Here is a 22958-nt window from a genome sequence, read left to right as displayed (position 1 = left end):
AAGAGCTAATATAAATGGGCCAGAATAATTATGGCTCTGAAAGCTCATCTATTTGGTTGGACTATTATCCAAAAGAGACTTACTAACACACAGTCCTTAAGTAAATTCATCAGCACGCTTTTGTTAATTGTGCATCTGCTAAAGCTCATAATGGGGAGCACCCAGATCCTCATGAGCTGCAGGCTGGAGGGGACACAGCCCTGAGCCCTCGAGACACTTGGGTGCTTTTCTGGGCCAGGCTATGCCAGAAACAGCCCCAACTTCATGCCATGGCCAGTCCCACCCTCAGGGGCCAATGGGATCCCAGTCTCATTCTCCTTGAAGAGGAGGCCAAAAAACGGCAGCAACAAGATCTTAGTCAAAGAACATTAAAAGCTCAAAAGGATTCGTGACTCCTAACTGTACATTCTCTCCTGCTCTACAAAGTGGGGAGAAAGGCGGAGAGAAAACAAATGACTTCAGAGAGAAGGTGGAAGCTTGCCATGAGCCAGAGGTGAACCTCAGCTGAGCTGGATTAAATTCATCACAATTGTCATTTGCACTTCAAGGCCCTCCGGCTCCAAAGCCTCCAGCACTTTACCCAACATTTAAGTGGGATCCCTGGGGTTGGAGAAGGTGGCCAGGGGAGGGTGAAACTGTGAGAGAGCTGACAGGGCATCTCAAGGGAGAGGAAAGAGAGGGCATTGGGAGTAGATCAAGGGCAGGCTGTTGGTGGGGCAGGCCAGGGAAATGGGGCCAGGACACCCTGCAGCCAGGCCAAGCTCAGGGCCTTCTCAGGCATTCTGCCCCTGCCTTTGGCAAGGACAGAAACCCTCAGCAATGAGGTCTGGGTTAATGAAAAGGAGGGTGTAAAGAACGTGGAGAAAAGGACAGAGGGAAAGAGGATACAGAGCTACGGACAGACTGAGAATGCACATGGATGAGCGGAGTAGACAAAGAAGCAGTCTTACTTGGTGCTCACCACACAGGTGCCCAGCCCCTTGGGGAGAATCCTGACCTTCCCAGCTCTGCCACAAACTAGCTTTATAATGTTGGCCAAGTTACTTAATATCTCTGAGACTTAATCTCCTCCTTGTCAAATGAGGATAATAATTGTAGTTGTCTACTTCATAGGGTTGTTGAGGGGATTAAATAAGAATACATATAAAGCACATAATACAATGCTTGGTACATAGCAAGCTTATCATATTATCATCATTGTTGTTATATCATTATCATCATCATCATCTTTTCGCCAAAGAGAAACTGTGTCGTAAGCTTTAAACAGAGGCCAGAGGACTAAGGGATGGGGGAAGAAGTACACATACTCCGTGACCCAGCACTGGTCACATTCCTATAAGAAACTCCCACAGCAGCCCTGGTGGCACAGAGGCTTTCTTGGACACAAAAAAGATCCCTCTATTTGCAGTAAGGCACTTACCGAGTTCTTATGACTGAGGCAGAAGGTGAAGCAGGAGGTCATCAGCATGCCCAGCAGCATGCCCAGAGGAGCCATCCTAAATAGGAGCAGGCCCTGGTGAGGCATAGTTAGGGGCCTGAGGAATGTAAACACAGAAAATAGAAGGTCAACAGGAAGCTGGTGCTTGACACCTCTCCCCCTGCCCCAGCATAGTGATTCCCATGATGTCACCTTTTTTGACAGATGTCAAACATTTCAGATGATGTCAGACATTTCCTGAATAGAGGTATCACAGGTCTTCTACCCCAAAGGTAGATCAACCTGAAGTAAGCCTCCATTCCCCCATATGGGGAGATATGCCTTGGTTAAAACTGTACAGTAAACCAGGACCTTTGCATGAGTTATAATAGCCCTGGTCCCTTCCTTCTTCATTATCCGGGTTGTTATCAGGTTGCACAGGGTGGTATTGGCTATGGTGAAGAGAGAAGGAAACTAACCAAATGATTTGTGTGTGAACAGACATGGGCCCAAATTCATATGAGCCTTTATAACCATTCACTTCTAAACCATATCCACTGTTATACCTGAAGACAGATACCATCAGCACCCTCTAAAACAGCAAAGTTCAATATTCCCAAGCCATAAAGTCTTTTACATCACTTTTCAGACTGTCAAACACACCAAAGTGCAGGCCCTAGTAGCTGTTAAAATTTAAATAACACAAGGATAAAAGGATATTCCATGTTCACAGATTGGAGGCTTAATAATGTTAGGACAACAATACTACCTAGAGCAATATGCAGATTCAATACAATCCCTAACAAAATCCCAGTGGTGGGGAATTGGGGAATTCCCTGGCAGTCCAGTGGTTAGGACTTGGCACTTTCATTAAAGTGGCCCAGGTTCAATCCCTGGTCGGGGAATTAAGATCCCACAAGCCAGAGCATGGCCAAAAAAAAAAAAAAAATGGTGATTTTTTACAGAAATGGAGAAACCCATCCTAAAATACGTATGGAATTTCAAGGGACCCAGAACATAAAAACACTGAAAAAGAAGAACAAAGTTGGAGGACTCACACTTCCTGATTTCAAAACTTACTACAAAGCTACAGTAATCAAAACACTGTGGTACTGGCATAAGGACAGACATACAGACCAATGGAATAGAATTGAGAGTCCAGAAAAAATTACATATATGATCAATTGATTTTCAGCAATGGTACCAAGACAATTCAATGGGGAAAGGACAGTCTCTCCAACAAACTGTTCTGGATCAACTGGATTTCCACATGCAAAAGAATGAAGTGGACCCTTCCCTTACATAATATATTAAAATTAACTCGGGGCTTCCCTGGTGGCACAGTGGTTGAGAGTCCACCTGCTGACCGGGGTTTGTGACCCAGTCCAGGAGGATCCCACATGCCGCAGAGCGGCTGGGCCCGTGAGCCATGGCCGCTGAGCCTGTGCGTCCGGAGCCTGTGCTCCGCAATGGAAGAGGCCACAACAGTGAGAAGCCCACATACTACAAAAAAAAAAAAAAAATTAACTCAAAATGGATCAAAGATGTAAATTAAAGAGTTAAAATTCTTAGAAGAAACATAGGGAAAATCTTCATAACCTTAGATTTGGCAATATTTTCTTAAATATTATACCCAAAGCACGGACGATAAAAGAAAAAATAAATAAATGGAACTCCTTCAAAATTAAAAAACTTTTGTGCCTCAAAGGACATTATTAAGAGAGTGAAAAGACAACTCAAAAAATTAGAAAAATATTTCTAGATCATCTATATTAAGGGTTTAGTTTCCAGAATATATAAACAACACCTACAACTCAAAAAAAAAAAAAACAAGCAAGCTAAATTAAAACAGGCCAAAGACTTGAATAGACATTTCTCCAAAGAAGATATACATATGCCAACAGGGACATTAAAGGATTCTCAACATCATTAATCACTAAGGAAATGCAAACCAAAGCCACAATGAGATACTGTACCATTTTACATCCACCACTATGGCTATAATTTAAAAAAAAAACAAAAAAAACAGAAAGTAACAAATGTTAACAAGGATGTAGAGAAACTAAAACCCTAGTACATTGCTGGTGGGACTGTAAAATGGTGCAGCTGCTGTGGGACAGTTTGGCAGTTCCTCAAAAAGTTAAACATAGAACGACTATATATATATAATCCAGCAATTCCATCCCTAGGTATATATTCCACCCAAAAGTTCTGAAAACATTGACTCAAACAGATACTTCCAGGTGAATGTTCACAGCATCATTATTGACAAGAGCCAAAAAAGTGGAACAACTTAAGGATTCATCAACAGATGATTTTTTTTTCAAATGTGGTACATACAATGGAATATTATTCACCCATAAAAAGAATGAAATTCTGATACATGCTTCAACATGAATGAACCTTAAAAACATTATGCCAAGTGAAATAAGCTAGACACCAAAGGATAGATACTGTATGATTCTACTTAAGTGAAATATCTAGAACAGGCAAACTGGAGTAGTAAAAACATTTTGGTCAGTAAACTAGAGTGGAAGTCAAAAGAACTTAATCCAAACTGGCAAATGACCTCAGAAAGAAAGGCAGAAAGAAAAAAAATAACAAATTAAAAAAGCAAAAAAGAAAAACACCTTAGAAAAATTCAGAACCTGTCAGTATCAGCCCAGACCCTTATAAAAGGTTTTCGTGTTGGTCACTCAGCCCCAATACACCTCATTAGGCAGTTTACTCAAAAGAGTCTTAAATGAATTAATTATAAGGGAAACACCTCTGGAGAGCATGGGGTTTTACCTTTTCTCTTTCCTATTCCTGCCACACTCCTCCATGTTCCACCTCAATAAATTGGTCCTGTGACAAGATTGCAGTGGAACCCAAAGCCCTGCCTGAACCCACTATAAGAAGTTATTACCCGGTGACCAGCCCACAGCTTCTCGGGGGCAGACGGAAACTTTCCCTGAGGACATCTGGAGCCATGAAGGAAAACAGCCCTGCTGGACCGGCACTGTGCTAAAAAAGCACAGCCAAATGGAAAAGCAAAGGCTTGGGAGCTAAAAATAGATGCTATACTCACCCAGCAGCAAAAGCCTTTGCTTTCTGCCAGTTTCTCCCCTCTTTTTTTGTAGACTAAATGGAACGGCTGAGTGCCACATGAGCTTTCCCCAGCAACCTGGCTCCTTGGGGCACCAATCACACTGAAAGACACGGACTCAGTTCATAGCACAGCACTAGGTTCTGGACAGGTGCCTGGCCATGTCTGAGTGTGCAGAGGAGTGGGAGTGCAAGGCTCGGTGAGGATGAACATGGGACAGAAGCTGCCACATCAAGAATGAGAAGTCGGGCTTCCCTGGTGGCGCAGTGGTTGAGAGTCCGCCTGCCAATGCAGGGGACACGGGTTCGTGCCCCGGTCTGGGAAGATCCTACATGCCGCAGAGCGGCTGGGCCCGTGAGCCATGGCCGCTGGGCCTTCGCGTCCGGAGCCTGTGCTCCACAACAGGAGAGGCCACAACAGTGAGAGGCCCGTGTACAGCAGAAAAAAAAAAAAAAAAGAATGAGAAGTCAAGAAAGGCCCAGGGAGATGGGTCCCAAGAGGACACAGCCCTAGAGCTTCCCATAATGTCCCATACCTTTTTTATTCTTGCATCCTTGGCTGTGGGGAAAAGGAGAACAAAAAATGGAATTAAGGGACTCACAGCATTATCAGGACAACATACATTAAGAGAGAAAAGGATTATCCAAAAGCCACAGACTTCCCTTCCCCTACATGAGACCGTTCATGTGTATATGCATATACACACACAGAGAGAGCTAGACGCTTCCTTCTTACAGCCAGGGATAAACACCGGGAACTGATGCTGGGGTGTTGGGGGGGAAATGAGAAGGAACAGATAAATGAGAATGAAATCAAGGGCAAAGATAACAAATGAGCAGGAGGAGGAGGCCTAGAAGGGACTGAGGAAGAAGGGGTTGGGGGCAGCTGATACACTAACAGCATACCCACCTCCTGGAGTGGGATGGCAGGCCAGGTGAGAGAAATGGCAGCTCCCACAGGGCTCCTTGCCACCTCCATCACCTGCACACACACTAACGCCCTCAGAAGCATTTTCTGACAATACTAAGGATGACAGGTCGATTCGCAAATGGATCCTTCATCTCCCCCACCCCCAATAATTCCATGTGGACTGCACATCTGACCTATTCATTGGCTCCATGTATTTTCCCATGAATCAGAGATAGAGAGAGAACATGGTGGTGGGAGCAGTGCCTGGGGAGAGGCCTAGGAGCAGTGAGGCTGGGAGAAAGGTGTGAGACAGTTTCCCAGGCATTGCAAGGGTACCCAGAGAACAAGTGCAAACTCTGCAGCACGCAGGCATGGGTAATGCTGTCCTCTGTCCTCATAAGGCCTGGCCTGTAACTATGTCACCTGGGCTTTGTCCTTATTCAAGAAGTGGCAATGGAGAGCAAGCAGGCACGTTTTCCCTTGGGCTTTACACTGAAGCTGGGGGGAAGGGAGAAAGAGGGAAAGGAGAAGTGGCCCACAGTTTGGTTCTGCCAGGATGGTCCACCATCACAAGCAGGGACATAGGCAGCAGCAGCAGCAAAAGAAAACCTCAGACCCTGACATAAGTAAAGCCAAAGTCATGGAATCCCACTGAGGCATAGTTTGGCACTTGGCCTGAGGTTAGTGCCCTCCCCAAATTACTTGCCACCCACTAACCCTGAGTTCACCTGATCACCTGCTCCTGTACACCCTGGATAACAAACCTTCCCATCATCCTGGGCTCTCAAAAGAAGACAGAACTACATCTTTTCATTTATGGCCTTCTTCTGACTTACAATACCATCACTCAGTCCAGGAAAGGGGAATGCATTTCAGTGTTCCACCAGTAACTCTTTCCTTAAGTATCCTTGGGCTTTGAGACAACATAGATAATAAGGTACTTGAGATGCCCATTTTTCTATCAAAACTGGCCACGTGTAGTCTGTACTTCTACTTAAATAGAGGTTGGATGCTCTCAGCAATCTGTATTGCCAGCCTGGAGCAGATGCTTGCGGCACAGGTGAGAGAAGGCCCTTGGACTCACTAGCCCTTGCCTCCCTGGTGCCTTATATTCTCCTCTCAATTCAGACAGGACTCTAGGAGGGGACTGGGCTATATGTAAATAAGATATCTTCCTGTAACTTTTATCTTCTCTTAAGGCAGGAACGCAAAAGAATGGCATGAGGATGGCAGGAAGCCAACAGAGGAAGGATGAGTGGAACTGCTGGACCTCCTAAAGCTTCTGACATGCTGGTAGGTCCCATGGACAGTGGCTGCTCTCCAGTCTCAGGGCCAGAGCACAGGGGGGAACAGGTAAACATCACAAGTGTTCTGGGCAGGGAGACCCACCTCAGCAGCCTGACTGGGAACGCCTGGAACTCCCATCTTATAAAATGCTCATGTTCTTAACCTACAGTGTATGTCCATGTATTTGTTTCCCCAAATCTTTTGGAAAAAGGGAAAGAATTTCTACTTCCATCTTATAAGAAGGAAATTAAAGAAAAGAGATTTAAAACATTGGGTTCAAAGTACAGTACATGAATTTAGATTCAGACACATCTAAGGCCAAGTCTTCGCTCTGCCAATTTCTAGCTATGTGATCTTGGACACACACTTCGCTAGGCCTCAGTTTCTTCATCTATAAAATGGGCATAATAAGAGCTCCTACTTCAAAGAGTATTAGGGAGGATTAAATAAAACAATGAGTGGAAAGTACACAGTACAGCACCTGGCACCTAGTTATCACATCATCATTAGACCGGGGATGAGGACTTCCCCCTGGACCCACAGGCAGTCAGAGCCAGGCCAGGTACCCTAGAAACACTCTCCAGAGCTCCCTGACTCCTGCAGGATCTGCATACCCTCTAGCTGACCCCACATCTCAAATTTTAGGACCAAAGCCTTTATCTGCTTTCAGGAGGTGAAGGAAACAGATGTTAGAGGAGGACCCCCACAGCTAAAAATGGAGAGACTCCAGCCAGTTTTCTGCTGAGCACCGAGGCAGACCCAGCCCATTCAGTGCTTTTCCCAGCATATTAGTGTCCAGAGAGCCAGGCCACCATCGTGTAGAACTTCCACTTGCAGAAAGAGCTATAAGACAGTCTTCTGCTTTACAAACTGACAGTTAGAGGATGAACTCTTCCCACAAACACATTCATTACTATTTATGTGCTACACAAACTCATACACACACACACACACACACATAGAGTCACTCACCTCTACACAAATAGAAGCTCACTGCCTAATTTGGGCAGACAAATATGAATCTGAAAAAACAATGCAAAGAGAACACTGATAGGATAGTCCTGACAAGGAAAAACAATGTGCAAAGGCTTAGGAAGAGAAATGGATTTTTAAAGAATAATTTGAAGGACAAGAGAAGTAAGTTTGAAGAGGTCAGGCAAACAGGCTTTTTCCCCCATAAGACATAAACAAAGTCAGGAGGTAGACAGCAATTAAATAAAAAGAGGCTTTGAACTGCAAAAGAAATGTGGCTTCTAACCCCAGTCTAGCCCTAACTGGCTGGGAGGCTGGACCTGGAACATCCTTAAGCCACTGACCATTTGTGTAATGGCAACAGTGTGTGCCCCAAATACTGAAGTAATGCCTAAGGCCATGCAAATGGGGACTGCTCTCAACAAACCCAAGGCACCCTAAAAGGAAAGTGATCAGGTGAGGCTACTGGAGGGTAAAAAGTTCACAGTGGATCCAAGCCTCTGCCTGACCAGGCCAAAATCCGCTTGTACAGCCTGCAAGGGAGAGCCCAAGTGAGGCCTTTCCAGTGGCAACACAGAGACAGGTGCTGGCCCTGCCAGAGAGCACATGGAGCCAAGAAGGTCTCCACAGGCCCAGCTGGGACTGGAGCTCTGGAAGGAAGGCAACACAGGATGGGATGAAATAGGAAGTGGGCATTCCTGACCCCTCCTTAATACTCTGTACTCCAAAATGTGGGGGACATGGCCAATCCCATCCCTACCCCAGAAGAGAAGAGAACAGATCTTCAAGAAGGTAGCTAAGTCACTACTAAATATAAAATAGATAACCAACAAGGACCTACTGTATAGCACAGGGAAATACACTCAATATCTTGTAATAACCTATAATGGAAAGGAATCTGAAGAAGAATAGATAGATATGTATAACTGAATCACTCTGCTGTACATTTGAAACTAATACAACATTGTAAATCAACTGTATTTCAATTTAAAAAAAATTTTTTTAAAGGTAGCTAAGCATGTTAACAAAAAGCTGCAATCTCGGAGACAAAAGACAGTGCTCCCTCTAAAAGAAATCAGGTGACAAGTAGAGTGACTGAATAAACGGGAGCCCAGCCTGGCCCTCTCCAGACCTATCTTATTCAGCCCCAGCCTTCAAAGAATCTGAATGCTAGAAGGCAGCTTAAGACTTAGTCTTCATTTGGACTGCTAACAATCCAAAAGACACGGCAGGCACTTGATACCTACACACAGAAAAAACAGTTCAATGCCTTCAGGTATGGGCTTGTCACTGCATCCAGGAAGGCTCTGGCAACTTCATGCCTGTTGAAGACAAAGAGGTAGAGAGGACTAGGGCAGAAGAAGAATTTTGGTGCCATCACCCAGAGGTGACAACCAAAGCAATAACAGATTTCCTGTATTACAGAGAAAACTTAAAGAGAAAGGAACAATGGGCCAAGAAGAGTTTTCAAACCATGACTGTACGTTAGGAAAAGAAAGAGGATGGGACTTCCCTGGTGGTTCAGTGGTTGAGAATCCATCTTGCAATGCAGCGGATGCCGGTTCAGTCCCTAGTGGGGGAACTAAGATGCCATATGCTGCAGGGCAACTGAGCCTGCATGCCACAACTACAGAGCCCAGGTGCTCTGAAGCCCACATGCCACAACTACAGAACCTGCACACTGCAACTAATGAGCCTGCGTGCCACAACTAAGACCCAACGCAGCCAATAAATAAATAAATAATTTTTTTAAAAAAGAAAGAAAGAAAGAGGAGCAATCCAGGGACCAAGATGAAGAACATTAAGAATAGTGCAAATTACACAGGTCAAGAGAGGAGGGAATCCTGAGAAAATCAAGTTGTGGGTTCAACAAAATCAAGAGGTGAGTCAGAATGAGGATGAGAAAAGCCACTGGATTTGGCAACAAGGAAGCTGGAGGGCCCTTCAAAAGAGGGCACACTTGTGAAGAAACAGAGACACAAGGGTAGAACACCTGGAAAAGTTGAGTAGGTCCACTGAAGTTTGGAGATTTGGGGCCACTTCTCTAAATCCACTTTTTTCAACCTTTCCCCTAGAGTCATAATGATAACTGAGAAAATACTGACCCCGGTGGTCATATAGAGAGATTCTCCGATGCCATATGGTAGGTTCCCTTGATGGAGTAGAGCTACCCCTCAACACACACATCCTCAGGATAGTGATGGACACAGTCACATCAGTAGAGAAAGGAGGCAAGGAGACAAAGTCTCCAAGAACAAACTCCCATCAGACACACAACTCCACCTTCTCTGAGCTCTCAGCCATGCCTCAGACCGCTCTGAAGCTTTAGTCCTTACACTCTGTAGAGCTGTAATAATCATAATTATAGCACTTGGACCGAGGGATAAAGAGAAATATCCCCATGACACCCGATTCCCTAGTATTAAAATGCAGTATTTGGGCAGCCCAGAAGAAAATAAATTATGTATAATAATAATTATAGTCAATATTTATAGAGCACTTTCTATGTTCCAAGCAAAGTTCTAAGCTCATTTACTCTTCACCACAACCCTGTGATGGGGTTCTAATATGCTGCTTATTTTGCCCATGAGGGGACTAAAATTCGGAGAGGTTAAGTAATTTGCCCAAGTTCACACAGTCAGAGAGTAGTAGAGTCAGGAATCAAAGCCATTCCGGCCCCAGAACCCATGCTCTTTCTACAGACCATGCTGCCTTTCGAGTGGTCTATGAAATCAGCCATTCATTTTATTTGTTTTGCAACAATGTGAATAAAAAGGCACACATTTTGTGTCAGGAGAGAAATTTTTTAATTAGCCTACTGGAGCCCTCTTGCGGAGAGAGCCACTTCTACCACATCTATATTTCTGCACATCATACACACACACGCATGTACACACACATGCACACACATTTTGATTACTGAATGTCCTTCGCACAGCCCAACCCACAGTAGAGACACAGATATTCAAGAAGAAGAAGGCCCTTGCCTCAGATTGCAACCAGTTCACTGGCACCCTGTGTGACTTGACCTCTTAACCTCCCATAACTCAGGCTCCCCAGCTGTACAAGAAGCAAAAGCATCCTTGCTCTCCCTCACAGAGTCCAGCACAAAGCACTCCCCTCATACATACCCAACTGTCTGGAAAGAACTTAGCAGAGAGGAGGAGAGAACTATATTGGGTAAAAGTTGGCCAAGATGATATCCAAGCTCATTTACAACTAGTCTATGATCCTATGCCCCACGCATGAAATATATAGGACAGGATTATTTCTACATGGCACATGAAGAAAATAGAGCCCAAAAGGGTGAATGGGGCTTGCCTAAGCACACCAGAAAGCAACCAGGCAAAGTAGAGAAATATACCAGCCGTGGTCGGTGTATTTTCCACTAGGCTCCAGACTGCACGTTTCTAGCAGGGAGTGGGCAAGGAAATCTACTCCTTATACTTGCTCCCCAACACTGCATGAGGTCCTTAGAGTGATCAGCCTGTGTCTCATGACAGCAGCCAAGGTTACCAAAAACTCTACTCAACTCCATCTCCACTCCAGACCTGGATTTCCACCCAGGTCTCCCCAATTAGTTGTGGGACTTAGGGCTAGCCACTTAACCTCTCTCCAAGTTTCAATTCCTTCATCTAAGAAGGGACTTAATAGTAACTATTTTGTAGGATGGGTGTTAGCATTAAATGAGATGACATGAAGCATATAGCACAATGCTTGACACAAACCAAGGGCTCAAGAAGCTTGTAGCTCTCACTAACAACTACTGTTAGAGAAAATTCTGAGCAAAGGACAGGATAAACAAAAGCAGTGAGGCTTCACCCCCATATAGAAATGTCTTCTGTTCTGATAATCAAGTCTCTCCTTGGAACCCAGCTTCCCTGAGCTGCAAATCTGCCCACACACCTGGACTACACTCTAGGTGGCTACAGAGGCATTTCCATTGAAACCTTTAAGCGATATTGGCTGGCTCTGCATCAGTGCCCACCGGAGAGTTGACTAAGAACAGCCACTTCAGAGCCCAGCTTCCTGGTGATTCAGGCCTGTCTTCATATTCCTCCTGCTGCTCTCATATCTCTAAGAGAGAATAGGGAAGGCAAGAGCAGCAGAGGCAAATTCAGCAGACTTAGACTGCTTGGACCACCCTAGAAAGGGTCAGTTGCTATCCAGGGAGTAAGAGCTCCAGGGCCACCTCCTTCCCTCTCCTTTTAAACTAATAACTGTATCTCCTAACAGTAAGCATGATGGGCTTTCTTTATAGCCTGCTCCCCAAGAATACCAGGACCTTCATACACTCATCTACAAACCACAGTCTGGGGCTGGAGAGGAATCAGAGTTCATCTTTCCTTTCCCCTGCTGTGTCCAAACTTCCAGCAAAGGTCAGGGCCTCATAGTGGGACTATGGTAGGATAGGGAAGAAGGTATGACTTCTAGTCCATAGCTCCAAGTGGACTATCTGCAAATCAGTAAGCACACCAACCCTTATTCTGTGCCAGCCACTCTGGTACTTTGGATTACAAGAATTCAGCATTCACACTCTAGAAACAGGTACCTCAGGTCCCCTGAGCACACTGGGAACCATACTGTATAACACAACATACAAAAGATCCCATCACTGTGCGCAGGTGTTTTATGTCCTGTTGACCATCAGTGAGTAGCATGGTTCTCCATATCTGAGTCTCAGACAGTACAATTAAGAAGAAAGTGCTGTTAAGGAATATGCCGTGAGAAAATAGATACTGTTCTGGGCAACTTGAGACAGAAATTATAACTTAGAAATGATGAGACGGCCAACAATTAGGGTGATCCTTAAACTAATTGAGGAACCCCAAGAAAATAGCATTTACCTACAGAAAACCTTAGCGGCAGCACAAGTACGGATCACCAATCACTGAACTCACGACTACCATGTTGGCATTGACTATGTCTTCGAGGTTAAGTCAGCAACTGAAACAACATATTTTATTTTTAACACACCTGAGAGTCCAAGACTATTCATAATTCCAGATCCTTAAAAACTTGAAAGGAGGATAAATTTTAAAGTGTACACATTTACATACGTGGGCAGAAACACAAAAATCAGATGCTTCTCAACACAGCTCAGGGAGCCATAACTCACGGTTTTCAGAATCCCACCTAACACCCAGAGAAAATCTGGGCGCCTTCTCTGAGAGATTGTGGGAGGCTGGGTAGGTAGCCAAGAAACAAAGAAACCTAAACTCAGCACTTGGCAAGACAATTAAGGAGGAGAGGATTTTAAATGCATTGTTTCTGACTCTAAATATGTCTACATTTATTACCAATTTGGGATCAGAAACCACATTTAGTTCTGCCGGTGACCACGCACTAAAAATATTAAGCAGAGTATTGCCTAGGAAACAGCGGTCCTCCCTGCTGCAGCAGCCCCATTTCAGAGCTGACTCTGCAATGGTCCCAGGGCTCCCCATCCTGGGCTTTGCTAAGAGCCCAGTCACAAGCAGAACTGCCACTGTCCTGACAAAGCCTCGCTTGCTTTTTAGAAAGCAGCAGTAGGAGCTTCCTTGGTAGTGCAGTGGTTAAGAATCCGCCTGCCAATGCAGGGGACGTGGGGTCGAGCCCTGGTCCGGGAAGATCTCACATGCCACGGAGCAACTAAGCCCATGTGCCACAACTACTGAGCCTGTGCTCTAGAGCCCGCAAGCCACAACTACTGAGCCTGCATGCCACAGCTACTGAAGCCCATGCACCTAGAGCCTGTGCTCTGCACGCAACAAGAAGCCACTGCAATGAGAAGCCCATGCACCACAACGAAGAGTAGACCCCGCTCACCCCAACTAGAGAAAGCCCATGCACAGCAACGAAGACCCAATGCAGCCAAAAATAAATAAATTAAATTTTTTTAAAAAAGCAAGCAGCAATAGGAGCCAGGGCTAGAGACTACACAACCTCCTCATCCTCTCCAAGGCTGTGTTACATGGTCAGTGAAATTCCATTTCATGGGCCTATAACAACTACAACCCGTCTGACTGGGAGCTCCGCAAGGGCAGGGACAATGTCCACCTAAACCACTGCTGTATCCTCATTGCCTAGCACTGTGGCAGACGCTCAAAAAAAATCTGTTAGTTGAATAAAATTAATAATCTAAAAGGGGGTCACGTGGAATACACAATGTAAAATAATGTCAGTGAAAATATGAACTATAGTGAAACATGAAAACAGATACATAAAATACTGTTGAATGAAGAACATAATGGCACATGTATATGAAATATTAGTACTTTGAAAAAAAAGTGTGTGTAGCCATCTCTGTGATCAGACATGAAGTTATTAGAATTATGGAAAGCTATGCTCAATGAAGTCTTCCTTCCTAAAATGTTAGATATATGAGAAAATACTTAAACATTATTTTCAACACAGAACCTGTTCCCTTATCTGCTTTTTTTTAATAAGTTTATTTATGTTATTTATTTATTTTTGGCTGTGTTGGGTCTTTGTTGCTGCACATGGGCTTTCTCTAGTTACAGTGAGCAGGGGCTACTCTTCGTTGCTGTGTGCAGGCTTCTCATTGCGGTGGCTTCTCTTGTTGCTGAGCATGGGCTCTAGGCATGTAGGTTTCAGTATTTGTGGCACATGGGATCAGTAGTTGTGGCTCACAGGCTCTAGAGCGCAGGCTCACTAGTTGTGGCATACGGGCCCAGTTGCTCCATGGCATATGAGACCTTCCTGGACCAGGGCTCAGACCCATGTCCTCAGCAATGGCAGGCGGATTCCCAACCACTGCACCACCAGGAAAGCCCTCCCTTATCTGCTAATTCGTTCTGGTGCCTGGGATCACAGAGACCTTGTTCAGCAAGACCATCCATCTATCACGGAAAGAGAGAGCACAAGGAAATAGCTGCAGTCTTAAAATCCAACTTATCAAGTTGACCTTTTTTACCAGAAGACTTCCAGTCTGCATCACCAGTATGCCTGGCTGCCAAGATGGAGGTGCAGAGACCAAAAAAAAAAAAAAGGATGCCAGAGCTCCAAATAGGTACCCCCACACCACACAGCCCATGGCCTACTACCCAGCAACGTGCCTATTAAGAAAGGTAGCAGATACCAATCCTTCTAAAATTTCCAAAAAAAGAAGGGAACACTTCTTAATTCATTCTGTGAGACCAGAATTACCCTGACACCAAAGCAAGACAAGGACACTACAAGAAATCTACAGACCAGTACCCTTATGAATATACATGCAAAAATCCTCAACAAAATACTAGCAAGGCAAATTCAGCGGCATATCAAAAGGATTATACAACATGATCAAATGGGATTTATCCTAGGAATACAAGGGCGGTTCATCATATGAAAATTAATCCATTTAATACATTACATTGGTAGAGTGAAGGAAAAAAAAAACACATGATCATCTCAATTGACATAGAAAAGGCAGTTGACAAAATCCAACATCGTTTCGTGATAAAAACATTCAATAAACCAGGGATAGAAAAGAACTTCCTTAACATAATTAAGGTCATATATGAAGAACCAACAGCTAACATCATACTCAATGATGAAAGACTAAAAGTTTTTCCTCTAAGATCAGGAATAACACAAGGATGCCTGCTTTTGTCACTTAGATTCAACATAATACTGGATGTTCTAGCCAAAGCAATTAGGCAAGAAAAAGAAATAAAAGGCATCCATATTAGAAAGGAAGAAGCAAAACTATCTGTTTGCAGGTGACTTGATCTTATACAAAGAAAACCCTGAAGAATCTACAAACAAAAACAAAAACTAATAAGCTAATAAATTCAGCAGGTACAAAAACTGCAGGTACAAAATCAAAACTCAAATCAGTTGTATTTCTATACACTAACAACTAGCAATCCAGAAAGAAAATTAAGAAAATAATTCCATTTAAAATAGTATCAGGGCTTCCCTCATGGTGCAGTGGTTAAGAATCCACCTGCCAATGCAGGGGACACAGATTCGATCCCTGGCCTGGGAAGAGCCCACATGCCATGGAGCAGCTAAGCCCATGCGGCACAACTACTGAGCCTGCACTCTAGAGCCCGCGAGCCGCAACTACTGAGCCCACGCACCACAACTACTGAAGCCCACGTACCATAGAGCCTGCATGCCACAACTACTGAGCCCACACACTGCAACTACTGAAATCCGTGTGCTCTAGGGCCTGTGTGCCACAACTACTGAGCCCGCATGCTGCAACTACTGAAGCCTGTGCGCCTAGAACCTGTGCTCTACAACAAGAAGCCACTACAGTGAGAAGACCGCACACTGTGACAAAGAGTAGCCCCAGCTCACTGAAACTAGAGAAAGCCCGCACACAGCAACAAAGACCCAATGTGGCCAAAAATAAATTTTAAAAAATAAATAAATAAATAAATAAAATAGCATCAAAAAGAATAAATACTTAGGAATAAATTTAATCAAAGAAGAAAGCCTTTAACCCAAAGACTTATACACTGGAAGCTACAACACATTACTAAAAGAAATTAAAGAAGACCTAAATAAATAGAAAGATGTTCTGGGTTCCTGAACTAGAAGACTTAATTTCATTAAGATGACAATACTACCCAAAGCAATATACAGATTCAACATATTCTCTGTCAAAATCGCAAAAGCATTTTTTGCAGAAATGAAAAAACTAATCCTAAAATTCATACGGAATTTTAAGGTACCCTACCCAAAATAATCCTGAAGAACAACAAAGTTGGAGGATTCACACATCCTGATTTCAAAACCTTACCACAAAGCTACAATAATCAAAACTGCACAAAACTCACATAAAGATAAATATATACTCTTATATCGACATAAGGATAAACATACCCTCTTATATCATTACATCAATTGATTTTTAACAAGGGTGCCATTGACTAAAAATGGAGCAAAGATCTAAATTTAACAGCTAAAACTATAACATTCTTGGAAGAAAACGTACGGGCCAAACTTCATAACCTTGGATAGGGCAACAGTTTCTTAAATATGACACAAAACCACAAGTGATAAAAGAAAAAAATAGATAAACTGCACTTCATCAAAATTTAAAAACTTTTTTAAACAACAAGGTGCTACTGTATAGCACAAGAAACTATATTCAATATCCTGTAATGAACCATAATGGAAAAGAATATAAAAACAAATGTGTGTGTATATATATATATATAACTGAATCACTTTGCTACATAGCAGAAATTAACACATTATAAATCAACTATATTTCAATAAAAAAAATAAATTTAAAAAAATTTTTTAAAACTTTTGTGCCTCTCATTAGCAAGAGAATGAAAAGACAACCCACCGAATGGGAGAAAATGTTTGCAAATCACATATCTAATAAGGGCTTACCATCCAGAATACATAACAACAACTACAACTCAACAACAAGACAAGCAACCCAATTTAAAAATGGGCAAAGAACTTGAATAGGTATTTCTCCAAAGAAGATATGCAAATGGCCAATAAGCACATAAAATGATGCTCAGTATCACTGATAATTGTGGAAATGCAAATCAAAGCCACAGTGCGATACCATTTGACACCTATGAGGACGACTATAATTTTTTTTTAATGAAAATAACGAATGTTGGCAAAGATGTGGAAAATTAGTACATTGCCACTGGAAATGTAAGTGGTACAGCCACTGTGGAAAAATCTGACAATTCTTCAAAAGCTAAACATAAAATTGTCATATGACCCAACACTTCCACCCCTAGGTATATATCCAAATATCTGAAAACAGTGACTCAAACAGATACCAGCATGTGAATGTTCACAGCAGACAAAAGAAGAAATAACCTAAGTATCAATAGATGAATAAATTTTTTTAAATAGATTTTTTAAGTGGTATACACATACAATGAAATATTATTCAGTCATAAAAATGAATGAAGTTCTGATGCATGCTGCAGCATAGATGAACCTTGAAAACATTATGAAATAATGTGAATTTTCTGGCTAAGTAAAATAAGCCAGACACAAAAGGACAAATATTATATAATTCCACTTACATTAAATATCTAAAATAGGCAAATTCATAGAGACAAACGTAGATTAGAGGTCACCTGCAGGGAGGGGGTAGGTAATGGGAAGTTATTCCTTAATAGGTTCATGGTTTCTGTTTGAGCTGACGAAAAAGTTTTAGAAGTAGATAGTGGTAATGGTTGCAAAGCATTGTGAATGTAATTAATGCCACTGAACTCTACATTTAAAATGGTTAAAATGGCAAATTTTATGCTATCTATATTTTAGCATACTAAAAAAATATAAGATTGCCCACGAGTTGGTAATTGCTGAAACCGGATAATGGGCACATGGGTACATTAATTATATTGTTCTCTTTTTAAAAATTTAAGAAAAAAAATGATGTTTTCTGTAGTTTCTCTGGTAGATAGTCTGTCAAGGTAAAGAAGTGCCTTTCTATTTCTAAACAGCTAAGAGGTTTTATCATGAGTGGGTGTTAAATTTTATCACATGTTTTCCCTACTCTAAGATGATCATATAGTTTTCCCTTTAACCTACTAAGGTAGCAAATTTTATGTGCAGATTTTCTAATGTGAAACCACCCTTGCATTCCCGGGATAAGTCCAACTTGGTCAGATGATCATTTTTATATCCTGCTCGGTTTGATTTGAAGTATTTTGTTGGTCCTTCATGTACTCCCATAACTCTCTGTGCAACTATCATAAAACCCACCAAATTGTACTATAAATATGAACTCCCTGAGGGGAAAGACTCCTTCCTCATCCACTACTCCATCCCTAACTAGTGCAGGGTCTAGGACACAGTAGGCCCTAAATAAAAGTATGGCAGATAAATAAGTAAATGAATGGGTAGGTGGAGAGATTACCAGGTGAGCAGATGAACACCTTAATCCATAATACTGACACCCTGGCAGGTGTGCAGAGAAGATTTTTCAGGCAGGAAGACCTTCTGAAGGCTCACCAACCACTCCATAGAGGCATCTTCTCTGTTTTAGAGCAGCTCAGTTTGTCTGCAGTTCTGTAAGCTGAACCCTAGCCCTAGACTCTCATCTCCCCACTTTCCCTCATCACCTAATCAATAATGTCCACAGTTCAGTGCCTGCTTTCACACAAGATGCAGCCCTCATACCAAAGCATACCCCAAAGCTCAGATCCTATGCTGGGATTAAAGGGGAATGTGGCATTAGTTTCAAATTTAAAGTGTTCCTGCCAACCTTAGAGTTTATTCCCAACAACCAAAAAGGCCTCATCCCAACCCTGATTGGCACAGCAAGAGCCCATCCCATTAAAAATTCACTGCATCAGCAGTACAGAGAAGGAGAGCAGTCAGCAAGGGAAAGGGCTGAATTATTTCAGCAGCTGTAAATTATGTGTTCTCTCTTCCTCTCCTCCGAGTCCATGTTCAACTGTGCCCCATGCCTCCACAATGAACTTGGGTTTGTCAAGTATCTACGTCAACTGCAGTAACCAAACTTGAGTTCAAGAAGCAATATTAAAAAGCACTAACTAGCTGATATTTAAATAACTATGTTTAATGTCAACAAAATCACACTTTAACACTAAACATCCCCTACTCTATTAGTTGCTTAATTAAATTCCTTAAGATCCTTGGACACTGGCACAGAGCACACTGCCCTGGGGAGCATTCCCAGGCCCTGACCTTGGCAGGCTGTGGAAGGGAAAGGGCCCAAATCCCTAAGGAAGTGCCAGGAGGGCCCAGTTTTCTTCTGGAGTCTCCTAAGGAGGTGGTTTCTCTTCACAGCTCTGCTGGTCTCCATAGGACAACAAGAACATGACAAACACATCCTGAGCCTAGAAAATTGCCAAACCAGGCTACAATTTTTTTAATTTTTTTTTTTTTTTAAAGCACACATAAACCCAAGAGAGATACTTTTCCCATCTGGCATCTGTTCTTCTTAAGAGTAGTATATCATGAGACACTGAAGCATGTGTACAAGGCGGATACAACAGGATTCATGACAGCAGGTAGGGTCAGAGGGCTCTGCAAAATGCCACCAACCAAATCCCAGCCTGCCAGGAGTCATCAGCCTGCAACTGACAGGGGTACAGCTCAGCCAACAGCAGTATCCTAGACTGGAGCCTGCAAAGGGACTCTAGGTTCCAGTGAGTGACCTTGTGATGGGGATGCCAGTGGACCCCAGGAAGTCTCTCCTGCCACAGTAGGCTCCATGAGGATGACTTACCAGCTAGCTTCTCATAGCACCAGATTTGCTGAAAGAGGGTAACATGCCAGCTACCTGCCCAGGTAAACATTTGCTAGAAACAATCAGTCTCACAATCAGCCTCCAAGTAGAGCACATTCAGCCGAGGATCAATAAGCATTTGGACCCACACTTGGGTTCTCAGATGCTCTGAACCCAACCCCACTGGGTCATGAATAAGACAGTATCATTTTAAGGGCACCAAGGGTGTAACAGATGCCAAGTGGCCCTCCCTTGCCTCACCCTTATAGCAGGGGTCCCAGTTCTTTCTGGTTTCCTTACAAAACTATCCCTTTACCTCTCAGTTGGTATCGCATTTTTATTTCTGTCACTCAGCACCTTCCCTACACCTTCTATTTTGCCAAAGGGCCTGGCCTAACATAAAATAGGAGGTAATTCTTTCCAATTATTCTATCCTGTCTCTCACTGTTCAAGGATTCCTTTTGTGACAGCTCTCCTTAAAACAGCCACCGCAGCCCCTGCTAATGCCAACAGAAAACACTGTAGAAGAAGCTTGGTTAATATTACACCCTCTCACGGTAAAAGGCAACCACTCCCATGAACAACCAGGCACAAGCCCTGGCTTCAGAGAAGCTGGATGTTTGGGTTGCAACTTATGAAAATATGGAAAGCAACCAGAAAACACAAGAGCATTATGCCCACGCAGCCCAGACACACTGCTCACTTACTACCTGCAGTTTCACACCCATGCCAAAATCATTTCAACCCCAGATGAGCACTCAACAGCCACGCCAATTTGGAAAAATATTTTTGCAAAGACCTTGTTCACTTTCCCATACAGGAAAGCTACAAAAAAGCAAAAACTTGTTCACTATGAAAAGATGAATAAACCCTTACCACCTACTAGGGAACATATATCCAGTTACCACCACCTCCAACACATCCAAGTAGCAGATTATTCACCCTTCAGCACATGTTTATTGAGACCTGCTACATCCCAGACATGTGCCAGGTGCTGGGGATACAAAGACTAAGTAAAGAGGGGTCCTGTTGTCCAGGAGCTTCTAGACAGGCAATGTAAATCGATAAGTAAATCAGTAGTTATAGTAAGCACTGGGTTGAAAGAGCCCTGACACAGATGGCTAGGAGGCTCCATGGCAGGAAAGCACAGATATCTCCATCAGGAGATAGGGGTCAGAGAGGACTTCTTGGAAGAGGAAAAGGAATTAACCAAAGACAATGAGAAAAGCATCCCAAGCAGAGGCAAGACTGCTTTTTGAAGGCCTGGAGGCATGAAACTTGAAACATGTATTTATTTCAACAATGCTGGAGCAAAGGGTTTACAGGGGAGTGGCATCATGATACGCAAGAACCCACTTTGCCAGATGGGTCAGATGGGTTCCAAACACATAGCTCATTGCACTTTCTTAACAAACCTTTGCAATCTCTGTCCTTTTCAGAACTGCCCCACATGAAAGGGAGACTGGAGAGAGGAAAAAGAAGCCTGCTAAGATAAGAGGGTCACCACTGTTTGTGAATTCTGCTTATGAACTCACTCCTTTGCCTTGCAGTTCAATGGTTTGTCAGTTCTTGCAAATTCTCAATATCTATTAATAGAAGGAGTTAGTTTGTAAATAGAATCTGGATTTGTACTGTATTATCCCTCACAGTGGCCTAAAACCCAAGTGGGTAATTTGAACAGGGAAACAGCCTGAGATTCTAGGCACAATCTCCCCAAAGGATAGATATGCCGTGCTCTACTCTCCTCTGTATGTTTCACACTCAACAAGTCCAAAGCTACTCTACTGATCCTCCTCTAGAGTCGCCTAGCCTTACTGCACAAGCCAGAAACCCGGAAGCTCTCTTCAACACTCCCTCTCCTTTCCCCCACTTCCCTTCTAACCCCCTGCCCATCACCAACTACTGTCGATTTCATCTATTTTCCTCCATGTTCACCTGCCCAAACTGCTCACCCCCACCCCCAGCCACCACCTCTCAGGTGAGGGCAACCCAAGCTGACCAGCACAATGAGGAAGCAGAGGGCACAGCTTTAATGAATCTGTTATTTTCTCAGCCCAGGGTTTCTGGAATAACCCAAACCCAGTCTTTTGAGCCCCTCTGAAAGGCTCTCAATAGAAGCCACTTTCTTCCTCAGATGAAGAGTATCACTCAGGGAACCCATTCAATAACAATAGCAAGCTGAAATGTGGGCTGCAGAGAAGGTTTGGTGCCTTGAGTGAGTCCTCTAGAGGTCCCAATGCCCTGTGACCCCAGAGGCCAAAGCCAAATCTATGATTATGGGAATCAAATCCCAGGCAAAGCAAATGTGGCCCCCGCTACAGCCCCACCCCTCACAGCCCATGGAGACATACTCTGGGGATAGCCACTGAGCTGAAGAGTCTTCATCCCTACTCCCTCTGCCCTAAGAGAAGCCATTTCCTTCCACCAAAGCAGGTGGAAGAAAGCAATTCTCAGGAATAGGATGACGGTGAAACCGACGTCCCAAAATAAGGGATAAAATGTGTTGAAGAGGAAGAAGAGCACTGGCCATGGCTCTCAGCCTGAACTCACTGGAAACTTCCCTTCATCCCATTCCAGTGGCCCTCACAGCAGCCCAGGAGGAATAAATGAAGAAATGAACAAATAAGCAGACTGAGAGGCTGGAGGGAGGGGGCAACAAGAGAGAAAGAAGGCCCTGCTCAGAACCATCCCTCCATTCGTTCAGGTATCTCTGGGCACCTACTATCCTACATGTACTGTGTACCTGTGCAAGGTGCTAGAAACACTCAGGCTACACAAACTATGAAAGAAGGGCAGAGAGAAAAGCACTCTTCTTCATGTCCCTGCAATGGCATATTTCCAAATACTACTTTAACAGCACCTCCCATTTGCCTGACATTAAAGCCATGCCTAATGGCACATATGCAAATAAAAACTTCACTTTTTATTGTATCCAGTACTTTGGGGCCTTGTGGGGGTTTTTTTCTTAAAAAAAAAAACTGTCATTCATCTCCTTGATTAAAAATGGATTTAGGGCTTCCCTGGTGGCGCAGTGGTTGAGAGTCTGCCTGCTGATGTAGGGGACACGGGTTTGTGCCCCGGTCCAGGAAGATCCCACATGCCGCGGAGCG

The 22958-nt window shown here is 43.5% G+C and overlaps 1 protein-coding gene across 2 annotated transcripts in view; it reads right to left on the bottom strand.

The window, feature by feature from the left end:
- SIL1 (SIL1 nucleotide exchange factor) overlaps positions 1-22958 on the bottom strand; it is a 294377-nt gene that overhangs the window by 179369 nt on the left and 92050 nt on the right. For both annotated transcript variants that reach the window (XM_082837179.1, XM_082837178.1), the window contains exon 2: positions 1421-1535. In XM_082837179.1, coding sequence (XP_082693305.1) covers positions 1421-1525 — 105 coding nt within the window. In that variant the 5' untranslated portion in view covers positions 1526-1535. The remainder of the gene's footprint in view (positions 1-1420; positions 1536-22958) is intronic.

Source organism: Leucopleurus acutus (assembly GCF_964270905.1).
Source record: "Leucopleurus acutus genome assembly, chromosome: 3".
NCBI classification, from domain to species: Eukaryota; Metazoa; Chordata; class Mammalia; order Artiodactyla; family Delphinidae; genus Leucopleurus; species Leucopleurus acutus.
This window is presented reverse-complemented; position numbering and strand designations above follow the sequence as displayed.